At 41.4% G+C, this 15,286-nt stretch overlaps 1 protein-coding gene across 1 annotated transcript; it reads left to right on the plus strand.

The window, feature by feature from the left end:
* The first annotated feature begins 229 nt into the window (after nucleotides 1-229).
* Nucleotides 230-11,911, plus strand: IFRD1 (interferon related developmental regulator 1). Its single transcript, XM_083699385.1, has 12 exons — nucleotides 230-596; nucleotides 2,461-2,565; nucleotides 3,472-3,553; nucleotides 4,517-4,641; nucleotides 4,745-4,902; nucleotides 5,696-5,746; nucleotides 5,841-6,019; nucleotides 6,126-6,234; nucleotides 7,966-8,100; nucleotides 8,806-8,934; nucleotides 9,206-9,301; nucleotides 11,244-11,911. Exons 1-12 carry the CDS (start codon nucleotides 548-550, stop codon nucleotides 11,331-11,333), a joined length of 1,308 nt encoding a protein of 435 aa, XP_083555511.1. The 5' UTR covers nucleotides 230-547; the 3' UTR covers nucleotides 11,334-11,911.
* Nucleotides 11,912-15,286: the final 3,375 nt, after the last annotated feature.

Consider the following 15,286-nt stretch of genomic DNA (forward strand, 5'->3'; position numbering starts at 1 on the left):
AAGGGGAAGAAATGAAGCGGCAGCTGCGAGAGGCACCGCCCTTGTAAACGACCGCGGAACTTCGAGAGAAAGGGATGCTGGGGGGGACCACACGCCCCAGAGGTCAATGCGCGGCTCCCCTCTTATACGTCATGCGGCTGCCATTGGTCGTTTCCAAGCCACGCCCTTGTAACGTCAGTACTCCGCCTCCGCCTCCGCTGGGTTCCCTATAAAAGCCACGTCAGCGTCAATCCCCCGCCTTTAGTTCCTTGGCGTCTGAGAGGAGAAACATGTATCGATTCCGTTCACGGGCATCCACGGGGATTTCTGCCGCTGCTACAGCTTTGCCTATCGCCTGCTTTCCTCAATCGCATCCGCTGCCTCGGTCCGGGAAGCCGGCCTCACAGAGACGTTTCTATAATAAAAAGCGCTCCTGCTCTTCCATCGGCTGATTGTCAGCGCTGCCCGGGCGAGGGGGAGAAACAAAAGCCAGGCCGACGAGAACCCCAGAGAGGGAGCACCGGGAAGGAGCCGCGCGCGAAGCCGTCGCCGCTACAAGGCCGCTGCCATGCCCAAGTCCAAGCGGCGGGGAGTGGGTAACCCGCGCGGAACGTCAGGTGAGGGAGCCGGCGCGCATGCGCCCCCGCCGCGGGGCGTAATGGGGGCTGTAGTTCTCTGCTTAGCTTCCCCCCACGGGTGGCGGGAAGCGAGCTTCTTGTTCTGTTAAGGTTGCCACCTGGCCTGTATTTCAGGTCCTCTCTCTCTGCCAGGTTAGGGATCCCCTCCAAATAGATGTGTTTAAAAGGCCATGTGTTTATGGTCTCGGTAGCCAAGTACAGACAGATTTACTACTATTTCTACTACTACTACTAATAAATTAATTTATTTTTTATACCCTGCCCATTTCCCCAGACTCTGGGCGCTTTCCAGCACTTTATAATAAAATATCAAACATTAAGAACTTCCTGATACAGGGCTACCTTCAGATGCCATCTAAAAGTCAGATAGATGCTTATTTCCTTGACATCTGTTGGGAGGGTGATCCACAGGGAGGGTGCCATTATCGAGAAGAACTTCTGCCTGGTTCCCTGTAACCTCACTTCTCGCAGTGAGGGAGCCGCCAGAAGACTCAGAAGGCTGAATGATGGGGTTGGAGATGCTCCTTCAGGTATATCTGGCCAAGATGAAATCGAGACAGAGAACAACTTATGTAAATGTATTTGTGGACACTGAAAGGCTTTAAATGGGAGGACAAGTCTCCAATCATTTTGGTATTTGCTATGGACAGCTTTAGATTTTGTGGTGAAGCAATAAATAAAACTATGTGGTTATGTTCCTTCAGGCCTCTATCCAAAACAAATGCTCACAAAGATTGAGCAATCGGACCCATATTGTTGCTTGATGGGAAAAGATTCAAAATGCAATATAAATTGTAAAGGCACAGATTAATAATACAACTTGCTACTCAAATCTAATCTGTTTAGCTTTGTTTCATATGCAGTGATATATTTCAGTCTTAGGTACCATTTAAATTATACACAGAAATAAACTCTCCGGTTCTCCTGGTAATCTGAAAATACCTGCAAGGCTGTGACAGGTATCATCTAATAGGTCTAAAAGCAGCAAGGTGTTGCTCATTGCTCAAAATAAAAAGATGAGAACTAGGCATCTTGGAAGACGATTAGTCACTAGACATTTATGCAACCTCAGTGATGTAATTATGTGTTGTGGCTGTTGATAAAATTAACATGTGAGGCCAATGTGGTAAGTATACAGCAATTCTAACCCGGTGAAATTGGCTAGATATTGCTTGACCCCCGCCCCAAGAGTTGAGAATTCTGATGCTTTCTGTTTATTCTACCTAAGTTTGATACTGTGACTTAAAAACTTTATAAAAATATCTATATTTAGTGGTTTTTTAGTGGTGCCCCATAGTAATAGTTGTGATTGGGCCTGCAAATGAAGTTGGATGAAGTCTAGAAATGCAACATGCATAATAGTGTAGTCTTTTAAACTGTTCCTGCCACATTTGTATACTTGCTGTGTGTTGGACTGCATGCCTCCCATTTTGTTTTAGTAAAAGCTTACTTCTATGCCAACAAGGCTGTTCTTTGGCCAGAGAAATTCTGCCGGGTAGCATGTTGCAAATGGTTGACAGCAGAGGAATGTTACACTTTGTTTAATGTGCAGATACTGGGAGGTTAAAAGAACTTAGGCAGTTAAGAATAGATGATAGCAGAATAGTTTGAAAACAGGCTGCCACGCATATACGGTAAGACAGAACTATGGCTTGTTGAAATAATTTGTCTTTGAGATACAGCTGTCAGTTGGTCTTCCTTCCCAACACATAATTCTGTCTGCAGTGGACCCCTACTTCTGGGGTTTAGAAATAGAAAATTGGCAGTATATTGGTCTTGATGGCGTAGACATTCCAGAGTATTACCCTGTGTTAATGTTGACTGCTCCAAATGCTTTTCCTAGGTGCCCAGCACAGAAATATGCAGTCTTTTAGTGATGAAGACGCATCAATTGAAACTATGAGTCACTGCAGTGGCTTCAGTGATCCTTCCAGCATCACTGAGGATGGTATGTTAACCTTTGTGTCTTATTAGGAAACTACTGCAGACATGAAATGCTTATTACATTTGGAAAGCGTTTGGTTTGGATTGAATGTGGTATATTTTATTTCGAAATGCTACTTTATTTAAAAGCACCTAACCCTCAAGATAACTTGGGGGGGGGGGTCTAATTTGTAGCTCCTATATGAAACTAAGGCAAGTCAAAGAATTTGTTTCATGTATTTGTGTTACACATTCACATTATTATCTGGAGTAGATTAGTCATTGAGTGAAGCAAATTTTGCTTACTACAAGGTAATAGTTGTGTTGGGTACTCACAAAGCCCCCTTTCTGAAAGAGTATACAGTGGACCCTCTAGTTACGTACCGCTCTGGATACATAACTTTTGGGTTTTGCCGCATGCGCAGAAGCGCTCAATTACGGCGTGCGCAGAAGCAGCGTTTCTGCCTACGGACTTTTCGGGTTGCAGACGGACTCCCGGAATGAATTTGATTCGTATCCGGAGGGTCCACTGTACAAGTAGAAACTCTAGGGGGGTTATTTGTCCAGATTATTCTCCCCCTCCACAAATGAATAAATGTTTTTACATGGCATCAAAACACCTTTAGTAATGGGGCCAGTTCGTAAACCTGGCTGCCATAGTGGAGGTCCAGCCCCATCTATCTGCCAACTCCACTATTGCCCAGCAGTGGAACACAGAGCAGATCAAGTATGAATGAATTGATTTATTACGGGGTCAGACCAGAAATACATAGAGCAGATCCTCCACTGAAGGCTTGGTGGCCAGGCAGAAGTGGAGGAGACCTTACATGGATTAAATCAGATTTGTATAATTTCCACAAGACTCTGAAGACTCATTCTGTGAGACTAGGTTTATTAATTGTAACCGTACTGTCTTGTCACATATGTGTAGGGCCTGAAGTTGATGAGGAAGCAACGCAAGAAGATTTGGAGTACAAGCTGAAGGGATTAATTGACCTCACGTTGGACAAGAGGTATGGGAGGTCTGAGAAGTAAAAGCTTAAATTGGCCATCTGGATGTTTGTTCTCCGGATGTTTAGGACTCCTGTCCCATCATCCTTGAGCACTGTCTGGGGTTGGTGGGCAAATTAAGAGTCTAGCACCATCTGGAAGATACCTGGTTTAGGAGGCTGGCTTAAAAGATTTTGCAAATTGTGGGCTAGAGCTTTCCCATGAGGTCATAGGAGCTTTATAATATTGTAACCCAGCCCTGTGATCTTCAGATGAAGGGTAGTATAGAAGTTTAATAAGTAATAATTATTGTACCCAAGGGCAGATTTGTTCAGGAAGTTGTATCTTAGCTTGGCAGCAAAGCCTATGAATTAGGATACATTTAGGATAGCTACTGTATAAGTCAGTCTTCATCATGTCTTAATTTGGGAATAGATAATAATAGGGAAAGTGACTTTTTTCAGCTTGTTCCACCCACATCATTTTTCAATGTTCTTGCCTGCCATGATTTCTCAGCTCACCACTACTTCAAGAAAGCATTCTGTCATTTTCTAAAGGCACTGGGAATTTATTCAATTTAAACCTGAGTCTTATTCCCTGCCATATCTACCTTCCTCCAGTTACCATTCCCTCAAATGCTCTTTTCCTAAAGATGTTGGATTAAGAGTCTTTCCCTATGCCTAGAAAAGGAAAAGAGCTGTGAAGAGAAAACATTTTATGAGCAGTGTTTCCTTGGCATTGAGACATTAAGGATTGCAGAATGAGAAATTGGGCGAATGTGGTGTCTGCCACAGCAGAGGTTGAGTGCTAGTATGGGAAGCTCTGATAAGTAGTTTTTCAAATCTTGGCTTTGCAAATCTTAGCCTTAAATGTTCTGCCTATTGGGAAGGAGGTAGAGGTGGAATCTAAAGCATGCATAACACAACCAGATTGAAATTTGCAGCACAGAGCTTTCAACTGACCTTTTTCCATGAACTCCCCAATAGTGCGAAGACAAGGCAGTCAGCTCTTGAAGGTCTTAAAAATGCCCTGTCTTCAAAAATACTGTACGAGTTCATCCTGGAAAGGAGAATGACGCTAACAGATAGCATCGAACGCTGTATAAAGAAAGGTAATGTGCATCTCTTTTCCTATAAAATAGCATTATTCTGTTGTCAGGTTTAATTGCTCTTGCATTTAGTTCTACCAAGTCATGACTGGCTTTCTGTGTTTAGGCAAGAGCGATGAGCAGCGTGCAGCAGCAGGATTGGCTTGTCTGCTTTGTGTGCAGCTGGGGTCAGGAATTGAAAGTGAGGAAATATATAAGACCCTTGCGCCGATTCTGAAGAAGATTCTCTGTGATGCGTCAGCAAGTGTACAAGCAAGGCAAGCTGTACGTAAAAAGTTGGTACTTGGGATGAAGAAATGCAAGTGGATGCCCATATTGCAGTGGTGTGTGTGTTGGAACCTGAGGGCCCAAAAATGTTTCCCTGGTCAATTGGTGTCTTATTCTTTGGAAGACTTGGCATCAAGGCTTATAACTTAGTCTTGAACCTTCAGGCAATGCCTGTGTGTCACGCTTACTCTCCGTGGTAGGGTTGCTGGCGACAGTGCATGACAACACACACACACACACACACACACACACACACACACACACCCCTGCAACCAAGCACACACTACAACCTCTTCTAAAATGTTTCTTTCAAGCTTGATATGGCCAGGGAGAAGGAGGCCTCTGTGGATGTAGATTTCTTGCAAGCACCACATTGGTGACCCCTGGTGCACGGCGATAAAAACCGCAATTGTAACTCAGAATGTTTCTTGCAGGTTTGGTGGGTCATGTCCCTTGGAAGTGTTAGAGCTAGCCAGGAAGGAAGGAAGGAAGGAGAGGAGAGACCGCTAGGGAGCTGGGAGTGGTGTTTTCCTGTAACATGCTTCCTTAAACATTGAGATCTGGCCAAGACAGTGACAAAACCGTAAAGATCCCTTGTTTTTGTATGAAACCACTTGCAAAGTGTGTGGCTGACTGATCTGTTAAAGGCTGCTTTGTTGTCTTGTCTGAAGACAAGGACACAAGCATGTTACATGATTTAAACCACAGCTTCGCTCATTTTTTGTCTGTTCTGTGAGCACAAAATGTAGCAGTAAAGTTAAAAGCATTAACTTCTGTTTCCTTTTTCTAGTGTGCCACCTGCTTAGGAGTCTGTTGCTTTATTGCCACGGATGATATCACAGTAAGCATTTTTATGAACGGTATTATTTAGCTATGAATTAACCGTTCCAGATCAAACAGTGAATTAAACGGTCTCGGTCTGTTTCTTAAACCAGGAATTGTATACAACCATGGAATGCCTGGAAAATATCTTCACAAAATCCTATCAGAACGAGAGGAATTCAAATAGCATTTCCAGTACCCAGAATACAGTTCTTCACATCAGCGCTCTCTTGTCATGGACGCTTCTGTTAACCATCTGCCCAATGAATGAAGTGAAGAAGAAACTTGAAATGTGCGTATTCTGTTCCCTTGGAAACCATACCCAGAAGTGCAGTTTAAATCAAATATGGCTTTGTGTGCAGTAACGCAGATCAATAACATGCTCCCAAATTTCCTAGGCATTTGCATAAATTTCCCATCCTGTTATCCTGTGACGATGTCAACATGAGGATTGCTGCTGGGGAATCCTTGGCTCTTCTGTTTGAACTAGCAAGAGAAACAGATGGGGTAAGTTCAGAGGATGATTCTGCAGGGAAAGATGGAGAGCATATTTTTGTAAATAGCTTTTATGCTATGTCTTGGGCGTTTCGTGTATCTGATGGAGAAATAATGGCTTTCTGCATATGAATAACATTTGATCATGCATAGGTCTTACTAGAATCTGGATCAAATGTAATATTTCAGTAGCAACTAATTAAACACCTGCAAAAATCAGGATCATATTTCTGAGGAGTTGAAGTCATGCTCTGTGTTATGTCTTACCATGTCCCTTGAGTGCGATAGATCGTGTGACTCTGCAATGTTTTAGTTCAGTGGGGGGGGGGGGGGGAGAACACATCACTCCCGTAATCATAAACTTACATGAGATACCATTTATATGGGAAATTAACTTATTTCTCCAATTTTTTAGACTTTCCCCCATAACATGATTATTATTCTAGGGTGGTTTCCACCAATACACAAAAATTCAATGAGATTTTTTTTTGAAAATCCAGTTAATAAAAACAGCAACAGCATAAGGCGGGACAACCGGCAATGATTGCAATGGTTTCTTTAAATACCAAAATCTTGAATTAAACCTGGTAGCATATAGGCAGCTGATACAATAAGATCATCTTAGTTCATTATTGTTTCAGACTTCCATAATTTGCTTTATCATATTTTAAAGTGGCTTTATTAATATCTTTACTGTTTTCTTTAACAGTACTGAAGAAAAAAGTCTCAAGTTAACTATGTACCTGTCTTGGTAAGGTACCTATAAAAACTCTAGGTGACCCAGGATGGTAGAAAAAAGAATAACTAGATTCATCAAGACAGCCAGTCCATTGCACAATATCTAAACAAACGTTCAAAACTTTAAGCTCTGATTACAGCATTTGACTTTGGTTAATGTCACCTGTTTGACCTCATTAACATTGGCTCCTACACACTGCCAAAAACCAAATAATCTTTCAGCCTACTCATTGTTTCAATGATTGAGCTGTCACTAGTAAATTTTTCCACTCATAGGAACAGCCAATAAAGACATTACATAGGATCGTGTGATGAACAACTTGGGCAGACAGGTGTAGTCAGATGAGAAGGAAACATAAGATATTCAGTGTTGCTACTGAAACACACATATAAACAATGTGGGAGGTAAAAGGTGGAATCAATAGCTGACTCAGTTTTAGTAGTCATGAATGGAAAGAGGAGACCTGTTAAACCAGAGGTCTGAAATGCAGAACCATTTCAGCATCTACTCACTTGAAGCTACTCACATCAGAGCAGTGAAATGATGGCTACATTCCCAAACAAACCCCTACTAAAAGACACTTTATAACCTTAATAATAATAATATATTGATTTCTCGCACTTCACCAAAAGGTCCCAAGGCAGGTCGCAGCAACAAAACAATTTAAAACAACGAAACCAAGCATGCACAATAACCATCAGGTTAATTTACAGTTTCCAGTTAGGACAAAGAATAATCTCGCCTTTCTAAATTTCAGGGTGATGGATAGAAGAAGCAAATGTAGACTTCAGAAGACATTTTGCCCTTAAAGGGAGGGCTATTTTATCCTACAACCTCTCAGAACACCTAGCTTTTAGTATTGTTATAACTTGATCTCTCCATTTAATGAAGATTTGTATGACAGTTGAGCCATTCTAACTGAAATGTGAAATACGGTTTGCAAAATATTCAACAAGTTCAAGTCCCACAAATAACATGTTATTCCCCCCTCCCCATCTGACTAGGATTTCTTTTATGAAGATATGGAGCTTCTAACACAGAAACTGAAGGCTCTAGCTACAGATGGGAACAAGCACCGTGCCAAAGTGGACAAAAGGAAACAGCGGTCTGTCTTCAGAGATGTCTTGCGAGCTGTAGAGGTAAAGACGAATGAGCAAATGTAAAAAAAATGTATAAAATGTTACTGGTTAAGACTTCATCTTTGAAAAGCAAGTGCTTTGAAAAGCTTGTTTTTTTTTTTAGTAGAAGGGACGTTGCTCAGTTCTAAGATACACCTATTGAATATATTGTACCTGATCTCATTTGTTTTATTTTTAATACTAATGACAGCATCCATGGAGGCCACTTTTGCTTAGGGAATAGCATTTTGGGGAGGGGTGCTTTTGAAACTTCAGGTCTTTCAGTAGAGATACTGGCTTTGTCTAAAGAGCAAACTGCTGTCAGAGGACTAACCTGTAGTCAAAGGTGAATCTTGAGTCATGAATAATTCCTGAATTGCTTTCATTAAAGGGGGGGATGGGAACCCAGTACATTGAGATAGCAACTAGGTCCAAAAATAGTGTTTCACAGGATTTGTTTTTAATTCTTATAATTTTAATCTGATGTTTATAATGAGAGCAAATTATCGAGAATCCAAGGCCTGCAACAGTATTTGGGAGGCATACATTGGAGTCTGGCTCAGCTATCTTCACTTGAGAATAAGTCATGAAATTAGCATGATTTTTACAAATAGAGGCAAGCAATGTACTGTCTTAGTTTGCAGGGGCAGCTAGGGTGCATTCAACTGTAAGTTGCATTTCTAAAACCACACTTTGCTGAGATTGACTGCTTGTTTATTTTGACAGGAGCATGACTTCCCTACAGAGACAGTCAAATTTGGACCTGAACGCATGTACATTGACTGCTGGGTTAAAAAACAAACATACGATACTTTCAAGGAAATCTTAGGATCGGGGATGCAATACCATTTGCAGGTAAACTTAAAAACTTTCAATAGAATGGCAGTGGTACTTATTGCCTTTTAAACTACTTTAAAAACACAAACGGGGGTAATAGAACAGGAAATCACTTTGTTGTTATCTCTACTTGAGTAGGGCCCTCCTAGATTTTTAACCATTGAAAGAAAACAAAAATGGTACTACAGTCACATTTAGCAGCTCTTGATAGCCGATATGTCACAAGCAATGTTTGAACACTTGAAGGTGCAACATTTGCTCAACTCTAATGACTTAATGTTTTATCCAGTCCAATGAGCTTCTCCGGAATGTCTTTGAACTCGGGCCGCCACTGATGCTTGATGAGGCAACACTTAAATCCATGAAGATACCCCGTTTTGAAAGGGTATGTTACTCACATTCTGTTAAGCTGATTTACTTGGTTTGGTTTGGTTTTTAAATTTGGTGCAGTTTCTGCTTTGTGATTTTGCCACTTTCCCTGGGGTGCACAGTAAGTAGTCTCCTGACAAAAACATCTAACTCGGGGGTTTTGAACTACAACTCCCATCATCCCTAGCTAGCAGGACCCCAGTGTTCAGGGATGGTGGGAACTGTAGTCCAACTGGAAACCCAAGTTTGGGAAACCCTGATCTAACTGAAACCGAGTCTCGCTTGGTCTTTTTCTACCTTCAGAGAGCTTTCAGTAACACAACCTGAGCATGTGGCTCAGCACTGCCTAATCCTGGGCTTTGGGTTTCTCCGTCATGGCAGACATTGTAATTTGGTGAAAAGAAGAGGGGAAAGCAGTACAGATAAATAGAGTTGGAGTAGGTGTCCATCACCCCCAAATAAATTCCCCAAATATGCAGTGATGTACTACTAGAAAGCCTGGCCTTTGCTTTTTGACTTTGTTGATAGAAATAACTTTAAAGAACTTGATCTGTTCCATCTTGACTGTTTGGGCCAACAGCCTACTTTTTCAGAAGGTGTTGCAGCCCTCTAGTCTGTAAGAGAAGCTGGTGGTTTCACAGTTGTAGATAGCAACTGTGAATGGCTTTCTGTGTTTGGATGTACAGGTGGCATAACAGAGAACCGGGGTGATGGCTGAGATAAATTTGACAGGCCGGATAAGAGATGATCCTGGGTATACATAGACCATATTATTGAGGGCTCTCTGCTCGTGCACTTCAGCCACCCATGCACCTGAAACATACACCTTCCAATTGTGTATCAAATTGTTCATTTCTAGTTAACCTTATGGCTAAGGAAAGCACTATATTGCAGCTTCCAAATTTATGAAGTTCATAAGTTTAAATAGTTCTTTTAAGAAAGTGGTTAGTGTAAAAATAAACAGCAGTCCGTCCCCAGAATCATAAAAGTAGCACATGGCGGAGGGACCTGCAAAAATAAATGCTGTCTTGTGTTGTGGGACCTCTGCTTCACAGGGCTTCCTCCCAGTTTGTCCCTACCCTGATGTAGCATTTAGGGTTTTAAAAAGCCTTAGCGCCAATGGAAGCTTTTAAAAAGCCATGTGGGGCCTTGAAGCTGGAATGAGAAGGGTTAACCCTCCCTCAAGAAGGGTCTCACCAGGTGGGAAAAAATTGCTTTGGTTGTTGTGATATAATTTATAGACATTCACATGGGGACTTCATTTATGTGGTCAGCTTTGACTCCACATAAGTGTCCCTTTGCAAGCAGAGCATCTTTGAACTGCAATCTTTTGGCAACTCCTTTCTCTTCAGGGGTGACCTTTAGGAACATTTTGCAGAGACGTTTATTGAGTATGTAAACCTTCCCTTAGAATTCCATTTATCTTGATACACAACTTGTGTCCACAGCCTTCATAATGTGCTGTTGGGGAGTGGTGGCAGCTGTTGGCAACAGTTACTATGCATATCTGCTTTCACAGTGACCAGGATATCAGTGTTACGATCAGCTCTCTTACCAGGTTCTTGGTGATACATTTGTATGGTGGAAAATCAGAACGGAAACAGATAATAAATCTGACAAGCCCAACTATGTTGGCATGGTTGCTTAGCAATCATAAGGATTGCAGAATTTTCTTCCAGCCGTGCGATATCTTAGGCAACAATTGCATCAGCAAAGTATTGTGGTTGTAATTTTAATTTTTAATGCTAAGACCACCACTTGAATTATTTAGAACTTGGTGATGCAGAACTATGTAAAGGTCAGCTGGCAGCGTACAAGATTTAACAAATCCCTCTCATTTTTGCACATTGACTGTTGTCAAATACACTGGGGCGTGTCTGTGCAAAATGAATGCATAACCCCAAAACCTTGTCAGAAGGAATGTTAACGCTGATTGCATTTCTCTGCTGTTTTTATAGCATTTGTACAACTCTGCAGCATTCAAAGCCCGGACGAAGGCTCGAAACAAGTGCCGTGATAAAAGGGCCGATGTGGGTGAAGTGTTCTAGAGCAAGCTCTTCTGAAGACCTTCGACTTCGTTCGGTTAAATTGAATTCCTGTTTAGTGTGATTAATTGTGGTGTTCAAAGTGAAATGAGACTTTTAAAAACTCTATGTATCTCTTAGATATCTTCTTGCCCATCTATAGAACAATGTTGTATATTAGCTCCCTAGATGGATCTGTATTGTAGATTAGAATGTAATCTGATGAGGGGGAGAGAGGCGGCTTTTGTAGCACTTTATTGGTGAGTAAGATAGCTCATGAATCTGGCATAATTCTTAACACTTGGTTAAATGCTGCTGCGGGTTGCTTTGTTTCAAGGTTCATTGTTTTTAGCAATCTAATAAGATGGGGGGGATTCTAATAAGAATATCTGTAGGGTTAAGCATGCCTCTGAACAAGCTATTTTATAGACCCGTGTTTTAAAATGAAACATCCCGGCTGTGGCAGTGACCTTGGTGTACTTGCCATGGACCCCTCTAGCTTGGCTCACAGACTTTACAGTGAAGTAGCACATGAAATCTTTCAAGAAATGTTACGCATCATATGCTAAAACTTGGATAATAAAAGCTATTTATATCTGAAAGCTGCTTTTCCTCAAAGCGTCTGTCTGAAATGAAATTATGTTAAAAGAGTGTTGCGTGGAAATTATATACTGGCAATAAAAGGGTTACAACTGTTTAAACCGAAGTAGCACTTTTGACACTAATTGTAAAATTGAGTTGAGCTATCAGTAGGACTGCTCTGTAAATATTAATAATGGTGCTGGCACTGCTGTCTTCGGTGATCCACAGCTTCTTATATGTAGATGATATCTAGACTTTTTATTAGCTCATAAATCCCCAAATCAGGTAAATGTCAGGAGTAAAACAGCAGACAAAATGAAAACTACATGTTCTTAATCTTTCGCTTCCAGAAGTTCAGCCAAAAATAATTACTGCTTGTTGCCGGAAAGGAAAAATGGAAAAAACCCCAAACTGTTCTGGGTAGAGATACATGTTCAGTTGCCACCCAGAAAAGGCCCTCTTCTTGGTTGCCACCTACCTTATAAGTTAATGAAGTAGTTCTGTGCAATGTGTATTGCAGTAATTCCCTTAGCTAAACATTGAATGCTGGAAGGACTGTCCTTACCCAGGAGAGAATTCAATGTGATACACCAAAGTTCAAGAAATGCCACATGGTCCTCTAGAATAGCGGTTGCCAATATGTTGCTCTCAATATTTTTTGAACTCTCATCACCCTAGCTCCACCTAAGCCAAAGCTTAGCAAAAGATTCTCTTGGCTCATGAATCAGTTATAGTCAGAAGGTCTGTCTAAGTTAAATGAAAGTGAGGACAGATGAGTGTGTCTTCAGGGCATGATGATTTCCACAACCCTGGCTTGTGCCTTCTGTAGGTCAGTTTCATCTATGTTCCTTCTTCCTGGATGAGGTGCGACTTGGTGAAATGGACTGCTTGAATGCACAGGAATCAGAAGCTGTGACAATCCCTATCCAATCATATTTCAAGTCAATCTCAGCAAGTGCGGACAAATGCACTAATAATGTAATATACTGTATTGCTTAGTATGTACCAAGATGGTCACTGGATGAAATGGACAAGCTGGTATTGCTTTATTCCAAAGGATCAAGAACTGCAGAGTAAAGGAGATCACCTTGAATGCCTTTGGGCATAACCAGTGAAGTGGACTAGAAGGCAATTGTATCTTTGGTTCCACTGGCTAAATCAGATTATCAGGCTGCCATACCATTTTATCAATAAACCAATGAACAGAGGGCTGATACAATGACTGCTTCAATCAACACAAGATGATATCACCAAGGCAACTGTCTGTAAACAAACAATAAACGTCCATAAATAGGGCAAGAGTAATTTCCCAAATACCGGTATTTGCCTTGGTGATACCATCTTTTCAGGCAAGTAGTGATAGCACTCCAAATCTTCCATACCAGATTCTCTTTCCACAGTAACCTGAGTTCAACCCAATACTTCAGTGCAAGACAATTTTCCAGCTGGGCTAAGAATTTTGATGTTTCTATACCAGTACCTCATGATAGCAGAGATCCATTCCAAGTCTGCCTTCCTCTCAGCTTTAATCGCTACAACTTCCAGTTGGCTACTAATATTGTAATGATGCAATGGTTGGGTGAATTGTCTCCATGGAAGCCAAGAGATGGTTGGGAAACAGAAGGAAAGAGCCATACATCTTTGGCAAAGGTGACACACCCACCAAGTTCCCAGAATAATGGATGGGTGCAGAGCCCAATTTCTGTTCTTATCATGAAGCAAAGTAAAGTTCTTAACCTGAAGCACTATTTCTGGGTTAGCCGAATGTGTAACCTGAAGCGTATGTAACCTGAGGTGCCAGTGTATGAAAGTGTCCTGTTCTTTCTCCTCCAATGGATGCCACACCCAGATAGCACTGCTTCCAGAATTTCTCACTCCTTGGGGTTATGCAACAACAGGTGGCTCAAGTGCCCAATTTTCAATCACCGGCTAAACATTTCTGCACGTCTTCCATTCTGTACAATGGGGGACTTAGTTTTGCTTCTAGATGTAGATATTACCTGCTGCTTACTCTTCTCATTTTAAAAATGAGACTTGAGACTTTGGGATCTAATAGGACCTGATAGCTGATGAGTTATTTTTCTTATATGGAAAGCAACTGCATCATTATGTTCTAATATGCAATATGGTGCAATGTGACCTAGGTACCCTTGAACCAGAAAACACACACATCTTCACAGTACTATCCAGGAGCAGAAGTAGGATGTAATCTGTAAAAGCTTTTGCTGCATCAAAATTAGGTGTAAATATGCTATCATTTAATTTAAAAAGTGTTAACAAGGGTTGGAAGCTGCCTTAGAAGCCTGAATTGTAGAGTTGGAAGGGAACCTGAGGGACATGTAGCCCAGTCCCCTGAAATACAGGGAGTCAGACCATTGGTCCAACTACTCTACACCAGGGGTGGGCCTCCAGGTGTTGGATTCCCAACAGCACCAGCCAGGATGGCAAATGGTCAGGGACAAGTGACCTGTTGATGCCCACAACCCCTCTCACAGCCTTAGGACATTGGTACACATGCTGGGAACAATCTTACTAAGGTTTAGCAGTTTCTAAGGATTGCTTTTCTTTTTTTAAATATTTGTTTATTTGGTTTTCAGATCAAAGTTTTACAATCACATATCCAATATACAACATAAAAACAAGATTCCAAAGAATTTCCTGGACTTCCCTCCTCCCTTTTGTGGGTCCTGTTGTTAAATCATTTTCTCCTGCATCTTTTATGATAATCCAAATCAGGCATAGGCAAACTCGGCCCTCCAGATGTTTTCGGACTACAACTCCCATCATCCCTGACCACTGGTCCTGTTAGCTAGGGATGATGGGAATTGTAGTCCCAAAACATCTGGAGGGCGGGTTTGCCTATGCCTGATCCAAATCTTTTACATCTCCATTATGTCCAAAAGTCACCATTAAACTACAAGTATTATTTACAATGGTTTTTAAGATAAATTATGAATGTTCCCCCATTATTAAAATTCTGCTCTTGCTGACTTCTGACTCTTCCGGTCATTTTAGCCATTTCGGCATAATCCATCAACTTGATCTTCTCTGGTGGGGACTCTATCTTCTTTCCATCTCTGGGCCAATAACATCTGTGGTCGCATACATAAATAGCTTTTTCTGCTCGCTTGGGATTTCGGCACCTAGAATTCCTAAAAGAAAAGCTTTGGGGTTTTTAGAAAAAGTTATTTTAAACATTTTTTTCAACTCATTATAAATCATTTCCCAGCAGCTTCACTTTTCAGACCCTATGTCATTGACTCGGTGGGTTTTCCTCCCTTGCTCCTGAGCCTCCTTGCTGGAAGTAAAACAAACCAATATGATTTTATTTATGTGGCAATATTAATGATTTCTATGTAAAGGACAACAAACAAATTTACATATGCACTGAGAAA

This window comes from Podarcis gaigeae, assembly GCF_964106915.1.
Source record: "Podarcis gaigeae genome assembly, chromosome: 10".
Lineage (NCBI taxonomy): Eukaryota > Metazoa > Chordata > Lepidosauria > Squamata > Lacertidae > Podarcis > Podarcis gaigeae.